Raw genomic sequence first — 9,050 nt, forward strand, 5'->3', positions numbered from 1 at the left:
CCCGGCCTGGCATCCCGGTAGCCGCAGCTGTCTTTTCCGGCACTCGTTCCCCCTCCGCGCGTAGCGGACCCCTCGGGCTCTCGGGGATCCCCCCCGAGCAGCTGCATCCTCTGGGTGGGTGAGTGAGCGCTCTGCCGCACCCGGGCCGTGGGGGTGCTCATGGCCGGGGCGAAGGTGGATCGCGGCCCCCTCCTACCCGCCCCGGGAGAAAGTGGGCAGGAACCGGTGGGGGAAGGAGGGTCCACCTGGTGTTGCCTGCCTGTGTTTCTGTTTTGGTGGTCGATGAGTGTATTTGGAGGGTGCCTCCTGTGGTGAGAAGCATCTGACGGGGCCAAGGAGAAGAGGAGCTGGTTTAAGATGGGTTGAGGAAGAGGGCTGACGGAGGGTGGGGCGTGGGATGGTTTGGAAGTTTCTTATTGACGTTAGGTTAGGCGACTGCATGGGAGGGGGTCGTCTCAGAACTGCGGAGGAGGGGGTGAGGAGGGCTTCCTGCCCATAACTCACTTCCCTTTTGGGGGATTTGCTTCCTCTTCTACGGCTAGCTAAGAAGGAAGAGAATCTCTGCCCCTTCCCAGAACCACTGTCATCTCTATTCTCGGGGATATGGGGGAAGGTGTGGCCCTCAAAAGCTGAAAGGGGCCTTGATACGCAAACTCTGCCATTGTTGGGGCAGTGGCCAGGGCCGGTCAGCCCCCCACTAATTCTTTATGTATGTATGTTTCCTTGCAGCTCTCCCTTTGGGTGTAAGGCATCTGGGTGTTTGCTTAGAGGTGTATTTTGGGGGGCAGGGGGAGCTCAGTGGAGCTGCTCTCCGTTCAGCACACTCTCTTGTGCAGGTCTCGTAATCCACTGCTGGCCTCCTCTACCTGCTCTCAGCCATGGCCAGCGAAAACTCTCCTTTGCTGGCCTACCGGCTCCTGGGGGAGGAGGGGGTTGCCTTCCCTGCCAATGGGGCTGGAGGACTTGGAGGTGAATCTGCCCGGAAGCTCTCTACCTTCCTGGGTGTGGTGGTGCCCACGGTCCTGTCCATGTTCAGTATAGTTGTCTTCCTGAGGATTGGTGAGTGGATGTGGGGAGGGGCTTATAGGGGGTGAAGTGGGGAGCAGGGGGTCTGGGATGAGGTTGTGGAAGGGCTGGAGGTTACTGAAGACCAGTGGGTGAGGGGTGGTGGGGGTGGGAGTGAGCCACCCTCTGACCTGCTTTGCCCCTCATGTTCCAGGGTTCGTGGTGGGCCATGCTGGGCTGCTGCAGGCTTTGGCCATGCTCCTGGTTGCCTACTTCATCCTGGCGCTCACTGTCCTCTCTGTCTGTGCCATTGCCACCAACGGAGCTGTTCGGGGCGGTGGAGCCTACTGTATCCTCCAATGTTGATGGATTTGGGGCCTGGGCTCTTCCATCTTGTAAGGAGGAGGCAGGGGCCACTCCCCCCACCCCTTGGGGGGGCAGGGCAAGAGGAAGCAAGTTCTAATGAATGTTCTGGAGGCAGGCTGATATGGGGAAGGTGACCAACATGGCTTTATATGTTAGTGCCACTTTGTAGTCCACCAGGTATCTTCCAGCTGTCATTTTGGTCCTCCTAACAGTCTTGTTGATTAGATTGCATTCATTTTACAGGGGAGGAAAGTGGAATTCAAGAGCACCAGGAACTTGTGTGAAGCCACAAGGCTTGGGAGTGGCTGTGCCCTGGGAACACATGTAGATAGACCAGACCTGTAGGGTCAGCTGCAGAATGCTCTGTGCCAGGGCCCTTCCTCATGCTCCTTTTCCCTTAACACTCACCCCCTGTTTCCACTTTTAGTCATGATCAGCCGGACCCTGGGACCTGAGGTTGGAGGCAGCATCGGCCTCATGTTCTACCTGGCTAATGTCTGTGGCTGTGCTGTCTCCCTGTTGGGGCTGGTGGAGTCCATGCTTGATGTCTTCGGGGCGGGTCTGTTCTCCCCACCCTTGTCATGGAAGCTCTGTGGGTTTGCAGGGTCTGGGATGCTGGAATTGTAAGGGAAAGAGGCCCTTTCCAGGAGAGGGGCAAAGTGCCCCATTAGCTTGTCTTTCTTGAGGTTTTACCGTGTGCCCAGCCATGTGTCGATGTCCAAGAGACTGTCCTGGCCCACAGGGAGCTCACCATCCAGTCTCAGAGGCCAGCTGATACCCCTAAAATCGACTGCAAGATTAGTGGTACACACCAGGCAGGGCTTGGATGCTGGGATTCAGTTTAGTGAGGGAATAGGGAAAATGGCCTGAGGATAGGTGGGCCAAAGGGGGGGGGGTGTCTATTCCTGCTTTGTGTCATGGTTAGGGTCCCTCCGAGGGGCCTGGCCTTCTAACTCTCTTTCTTCCTCTGCAGATGCCACAGGGTCCAGTGGGCTCCGAGTCCTGCCCCAGGGCTACGGCTGGAGTTTGCTTTATGGCTCCCTGCTTCTGGGCCTGGTGGGTGGGGTCTGCACGCTGGGGGCTGGCCTTTATGCCCGTGCCTCCTTCCTCACATTCCTGCTGGTCTCCGGTTCCCTGGCCTCAGTGCTGGTCAGCTTTGTGGCTGTGGGGCCCAGGGTCATCCAGTTGACCCCTCGGCCTGGCCCCAATGGCTCCTCCCTGCCACCCCAGGTTGGCCACTTCACCGGCTTCAATAGCAGCACCCTGAAGGCCAACTTGGGCGGTGAGCTGGGCTCATGGGTGCTGGGGCAGGCATGTGTGGGAGCTGGGCCCTTGGAATCCCTGCATGAGAACAGATGTCATAGGGAATTGGGGGCAGGAGATTGGGCCTCGGAGCAGAGCAGTTTAAATAAGATCTGTTTGGTGTGGGTTGGCTGCTGTGTGTTTGGCCAAGCAGGCCGCAAGAGTTGACCGCAAGACAGTCACTGCCTTAGAGGAACTTGTTTAGTTGGAGAGATAAGATGTACATTCAGGAAACAATTAAGTAGCATAATAGACTGCATGTGATTCAAGTAGACAAGAATCACAGAGGAGTCAAGAGGAGTCAGATGGGAGTATGGGCTGGGGAGGTGGGAGTAGGTGGAGCTGGAGGTGGCCCGAGTAGGCTGGGGAATTCAGGTAGGTGCGGGAAGGAAGGTGTCTCAAGAAGGAGTATAGATGAGGCCTGGAGGGAGGAATTGTGTATACAGGAGTAGGAGGTGATGAGGAGCTGAGCCAGGCCATGATGGGTCAGGGGTAGGGTCTTGGTGAGTTTGGTGGGGGAAATGGGGTTGTGGAATGTGAGGAATGGGTGGCAGGGCCAAGACGCCTGGATCACAGAGGGATGGTAACACCTCCTCCCTGGGAACAATCCTTCCTCAGCTGGCTACGCAAAGGACTACACCACAGGGGCCATGATGACCTTTGCCAGCGTTTTTGCCGTCCTTTTTAATGGCTGCACAGGCATCATGGCTGGCGCCAACATGTCTGGTGAGAGTCCCTGCCTACTGCCTCTTGGGGGTGTGGGGCTGCCACCCTGGGCCCCTACCTGGGTACTGAGGACTCAGGGATGTAGGGGATGGTGGAAGGCTGATCTCTCTCCCTCTGCTCCCCTCCCTCCAGGGGAGCTGAAGGACCCCAGCCGGGCGATTCCTCTGGGCACCATTGTAGCTGTCGCCTACACCTTTTTCATCTACATCCTGCTTTTCTTCCTCTCCAGCTTTACCTGTGACAGGTGCCTGGGGAGGGGTTGAGCCCTGCCCTCTAGGGAGTGAAGGGGTTGTTGGGACAAGGTTGATGCACCGGGATCACCAAAGAGAGCACAGGCTGGGGGACAGATACCCAAGTTGTTGGGGTAAAGGGGGAAATGGGAACTGTTTCTCCCAAGGGAGAGAGAGAGAGCTGCTGCTGCTGCCAATGGGAGGGTTGGCTAAGTGATAGATAACCCGCAGCCAGCATTTGCCATGTGCCTGGTACTGTTATAAGCACTTGGTTTGAGGGTGGGGAATGACTTTCTAGTCAAATTCCATAAACAGTCGGCTCCTTGTTCATATACTGCTGGGAATGTGTGTCCAAAGCAGCCCAACAAGAACCAATGAATGTCAAGTCCGTCCCCCTGGCATACTTGATCTGTTACTGTGGCCCCTGAGATAGGAGCTGGATCAGTTGAGAACAGTGACCTCTTAACCTCACACAATGTGGTGGGTGCTTTTCTCACAAGGACCCCAGGTGGCTGCACATTCTTTTCCATGTCTTCCTCTTTCCCTTCCTGAAGGATCCTGCTGCAGGAGGATTATGGGTTCTTTCGTGCCATCAGCCTGTGGCCCCCACTGGTGTTGATTGGCATCTATGCCACATCAATCTCAGCCTCCATGAGCTCCCTTATTGGTGCCTCCCGCATCCTCCACGCCCTGGCCCAGGACGACCTCTTTGGTGCGCTGTCCCCTGCCTCCTTGCCCAGCTCTGAGCATGCCCTCTGTGTCTGTCTCAGTCTGTGCTTGGCCCAGGCTAATGTGCTGCTGCATTTCTGTTTGCACAGGAATGATCTTGGCACCAGCCAAGGTGGTATCCCAAGGGGGGAACCCCTGGGGGGCTGTGCTCTATTCATGGGGCCTAGTACAGGTAAGCCTTTCTCTTTAATCTGCCCTTCCCCTCACCTCAAGCCCTCTCCGGGTATGCTTGCAGGATCAGGAGGAGCTAAAGTTGTGGGCTGGGAGATATAAACGACAAAGCAGGATGCATTGGCATTTGGTGGGGAGTAGCTCAAATGCCCAGCCTTTTGGTCCTTGTCCAGCTGGTGCTCCTAGTTGGGAAGCTGAACACACTGGCTGCTGTGGTTACTGTCTTCTACTTGGTGGCCTATGCTGCAGTGGACCTGTCCTGCCTGAGCCTGGAGTGGGCCTCGGCCCCCAACTTCCGGTGAGGGAATGCCTGTGTCCCCTGAAAAAGAGGACGAATAGGAAGGACTCAGACCAAGGGGGGTAAATCTGGGAATGGAATGGAGTGGCCTGGTGTTCAGGGCTGGCCCTGAGTGTCCTTCCTTCTCTCTGTCCACCTGCAGCCCCACCTTCAGCCTGTTCTCCTGGCACACCTGCTTGCTGGGGGTAGCCTCCTGCCTGCTCATGATGTTTCTCATCAGCCCTGGGGCTGCAGGCGGCTCCCTGCTGCTCATGGGCCTGCTTTGTGGCCTGCTCACAGCTCGAGGCGGCCCCAGCAGCTGGGGCTACGTCAGCCAGGCCTTGCTTTTTCACCAGGTTGGGGGATCTCAGAGGAGGGTGGGAAGGGGAGGAGGCAGTCTGGGAAAGCCCACCCTACAAAGAGGCTTCCTCTTCCCTCGGCTAGAGTTGGGGTTCCTGCCTGGTAGGTGTCGAGTGGGGGTTGCCCCGTTGAGCCCTTCCTCCCCACCACCTCACCCTGTCTCCAGGTCCGTAAATACCTGCTTCGACTGGACGTGCGGAAGGATCATGTGAAATTCTGGAGACCCCAGCTGCTGCTCCTGGTGGGGAACCCCCGGGGTGCCCTGCCTCTGCTTCGGTTGGCCAACCAGCTCAAGAAGGGAGGCCTCTATGTGCTGGGCCACGTCACGCTGGGAGACCTTGGTGAGTTGCCCGCCACTTCTCCTTTGCTTCTTGTCTCAGACGTTCTTGTTATTCTTTGCGTCCCAGAGGCCTCATGCTTCTTCCCAGATGACCCTTCCATCCAGCACACAGCCTTGTCTGTCCAAACTTTTTCTTCTGCGTACTTGGGGTTTGGACTCTAGGAGAAAGAACCTGAGTTTGGCCCACATTTGCTGCCTTCCTTCTTCGTAGACTGCCTGCCCTCGGACCCTGTGCAGCCACAGTATGGGGCGTGGCTGAGCCTTGTGGACCGGGCCCAAGTGAAAGCCTTTGTGGACCTCACCCTCTCACCCTCCGTGCGCCAGGGGGCTCAGCATCTGCTGCGGATCTCAGGCCTTGGTGAGCTGCTCCTCCCTGGATCCCCTCTGACCCCTCTGTGGCCCTCTTCAGTCTCTGCTTCCCTCCCCTCCACCACCCGAGAGAGTCAACTACAGACTGCAAACCCCAAAATGAACCCACAATCTAATGCAGATAAGATGTGGCACTCAAAGATAATAAGACAGTATGTGATCAGGTCTTGGAATAGATGCTTAAGGACTAGAGATGGGCGACACGTTATTTTTTTCTCATCCAAAAATTGGGGCACAGGCTCTGAAGACAAAGAGCCTGTATTTGTATTTCTGGGGACAAAGGGAGTATTATCTGAAGCTGGGGCTGCCCCATCAAATCTGTGACAGATGGTTTCTAACCACCCGACTTCAAAGGAAGGAAGACCAGTGTGCACTTATGTGGCCTGCAAAGGGTTTTTAATGAGATAGTATCTCAGCTGGGCCTTGAAGGGGTGGAAAGGTAGGGAGGTCTGCAACACGGCCTCCACAAAGATTTGGAGGGCGTGTGGGGCTGATGCATTTGGGTGGAGTGGAAGATTCCCAGCTTGTGATTGCTGCAGTGCTGAGGCCTCTGGCCTTGCACCCCGGCTTCCTCCAAATCTGTGCTCAGCTGCCTCCTCTTTTCTTAATCTCGGGGCTGGCATCTGAGCCCTCTCTGAGTGCATGCTTCCTGCTCCACTCAGAATCTGGCTAAAGATCAAGTGTTGGACGTTGCCCTGTTGGGTGTAAGTCAGAACCCTGGAACATGCTCAAGAGGGGGTGTGACTGCTTAATTTGTAAGATCAGCTAGAGTTCAGGGGTTGAGGTGTTTTGGGATGCTATCAAGCGTTATGAGATAGACCCTGGAGCATCTAAGGGCCCAGCCTCTTTTGTGGGGAAACCTGTGCCAAGCAAGAGACCTACTTTTAGGAAATTTCCCCTGCAGAAAATGATTCAAATAAAAGCAAAATGACTTCCTTTAAATTTCCTTTCAACAAATTCTCCTGGCAACCCATTTGTTTCAAGAGAAAGGATCTTAGAAGAGGTCGCAGAGTCAGCCCTCTTAAAGGGGGGGGGATTATCTGATTCCACATTGGTTGTTTAAAAATAAAAAACCAGGAGCCGTTGGCAGGGACTTGGGGCACTGTGGTTGGTCCACACACCAGCCCAGAGGCTCAGAGAATGGGCTCTGGTGCTGAGTGCATTGTGTTTCCCTGCCACCCCTGTACCTGCCAGCCATGGATCTTTGGGCAGGTGACTTCACTGCCCTGTGTCTCAGTGTCCTTATCTGTAAAAGGGAGGGAGTAAATAGTCCCTATGAAATAGCACTGCTTCAAGGGTTAATGAGTTAAATGAAACACCAAGTGCTTTCAACAGGATATGGCCCCCGGTTAGCATGCAGATGGTAGCTGTCCCTTTCCCAGGGATCATGCTTTGGACAGGCCATCATTAGGGAAACAGATTGGGCAGCACCGAGTCCTCGCCCTCCCCCAGCGGAGTCTGCAAGCTGTTTCCCTGGGTATCGAGGCCATCAGCTTGACTAATCAGGGGTCTGGTCCGCCCAGTGGAGTCACACTCTCACTGCCCATCATGAAAAATGTGTGTTGCTAGAAGCTTGGAGTGAATACATCTTACTGCCACTGAAAGTGCTCATTAGTTAAAAGAATCTTAAGGTGAAACTTAGCCTATTTAAATGGGGGGATGAGTCATGGAGATGAACCAAGTAAATGCATGAGAAAGTGTTTGGGAAAACTAAAACTCATTATGCAAACCTGCATAATGTTGCCCTAAGAACCCAAGCGCAGTACAAACAAATGTCACACCTGATGTTGCCATCAGCATGTATGAGTGGATGCGTATAGCGTGGTATAAACTCAGCTGGTGAGTCTGATTCCTGTTGTTTTCTTCCTGTCTCCCCCTATCTGCCCCCAGGTGGCATGAAGCCCAACACGTTGGTCCTGGGTTTCTACGATGATGCTGTACCCCAGGATCACTTCCTGACAGACCCGGCTTTTTCTGAGCCTGCTAATGGTACCCAGGAGGGCGGGTCCCCAGCCCTGAGTACCCTGTTCCCTCCACCCCGGGCTCCTGGGAGCCCCCGAGCTCTAAGTCCTCAGGACTACGTGGCCACAGTGGTAGACGCCCTCAAGATGAACAAGAATGTGGTTCTGGCAAGAGCCTGTGGGGCCCTGCCCCCTGAGCGTCTGAGCCGGGGGTCCGGCAGTACCTCTCAGCAGCATCATGTGGATGTGTGGCCCCTCAACCTGCTGCGGCCTCGGGGTGGCCCTGGCTACGTGGACGTCTGTGGCCTCTTCCTGCTGCAGATGGCAACCATCTTGGGCATGGTACCTGCTTGGCACAGTGCCCGGCTCCGGATCTTCCTGTGCCTTGGGCCTCAAGAGGCCCCTGGGGCTGCTGAGGGGCGTCTCCGGGCCCTGCTGAGCCAGCTGAGGATCCGGGCTGAGGTGCAGGAGGTGGTGTGGGGTGACGGGGCTGGGTCCGGACAGCCCGAGGAGGAGGAGGAAGGGGACTTTGTGAACAGCAGGCGGGGAGACTCCGAGGCAGAGGCCCTGGCCTGCAGCGCCAATTGCCTGGTTCGGGCCCAGCAAGGGCGCGGCAGAGGAGGGCCCGGTGGGCCTGAGGGTGGGGATGGCGAGGAGGGGCCCACCACCGCTCTCACCTTCCTGTACTTGCCACGGCCACCTGCTGATCCTGCCCGATACCCCCACTACCTGGCCCTGCTGGAGATTCTGAGCCGGGATCTGGGCCCCACGCTGCTCATTCATGGTGTCACCCCTGTCACTTGCACTGATCTCTGATGCCTTGTTGCTGAAGTAGAGCGTCCCGGCTGGCAGCCCACCTTCATAGCAGATGAGGAGGGAAGGGCTGCCTCCTGCCTGCCCTGAACATGGGACACATGGCCAGGGGGAGGTATTAGGGGGTCCTGGGCTAGGGCAGCTCTAGATCTCTAGGAGAGGGGCCCTGATGCACTAATTAATGCAGGGCGGCCCTCCCTGCCCAGCCAGGGGAGGGAGTCAGCTCTGCCCGCTCCTTCCCCTCACCGGTGCCTTGATGGGGGCTAGGTCTCTGCTTGAGACTCTAGGCTACCTCAGTCTCCCCCTCACCTGACAGACTCACTGACCCCGAGGTTGTGATGTTTTTGTTCTGTTTTATTTTTCTAACTGCTGAACCGAATAAAAGACCAAAACACTACTGT

At 56.2% G+C, this 9,050-nt stretch overlaps 1 protein-coding gene across 3 annotated transcripts in view; it reads left to right on the forward strand.

Moving 5' to 3' along the window:
* The window catches only part of SLC12A9 (solute carrier family 12, member 9), a 32,052-nt gene extending 23,006 nt beyond the window's left edge, over positions 1–9,046 (forward strand). Inside the window, exons 1-14 of one of the 3 annotated variants that reach the window (XM_005879111.2) lie at positions 1–114; positions 837–1,059; positions 1,220–1,354; positions 1,799–1,930; positions 2,345–2,653; positions 3,292–3,399; positions 3,532–3,643; positions 4,184–4,341; positions 4,448–4,530; positions 4,703–4,827; positions 4,970–5,162; positions 5,333–5,507; positions 5,718–5,864; positions 7,766–9,046. In XM_005879111.2, the coding sequence (XP_005879173.1) occupies positions 879–1,059; positions 1,220–1,354; positions 1,799–1,930; positions 2,345–2,653; positions 3,292–3,399; positions 3,532–3,643; positions 4,184–4,341; positions 4,448–4,530; positions 4,703–4,827; positions 4,970–5,162; positions 5,333–5,507; positions 5,718–5,864; positions 7,766–8,652 (2,745 nt within the window). In that variant the 5' untranslated portion in view covers positions 1–114; positions 837–878 and the 3' untranslated portion in view covers positions 8,653–9,046. Of the gene's footprint in view, positions 119–836; positions 1,060–1,219; positions 1,355–1,798; positions 1,931–2,344; positions 2,654–3,291; positions 3,400–3,531; positions 3,644–4,183; positions 4,342–4,447; positions 4,531–4,702; positions 4,828–4,969; positions 5,163–5,332; positions 5,508–5,717; positions 5,865–7,765 lie in introns of all 3 variants that reach the window. The other 2 variants (XM_005879112.2, XM_014550147.1) reach the window with 2 other exon arrangements.
* The last annotated feature ends 4 nt before the right edge of the window (positions 9,047–9,050 follow it).

The sequence above is a fragment of the Myotis brandtii genome, unplaced genomic scaffold, assembly GCF_000412655.1.
Source record: "Myotis brandtii unplaced genomic scaffold, ASM41265v1 scaffold583, whole genome shotgun sequence".
In the NCBI taxonomy this organism is placed as follows: domain Eukaryota; kingdom Metazoa; phylum Chordata; class Mammalia; order Chiroptera; family Vespertilionidae; genus Myotis; species Myotis brandtii.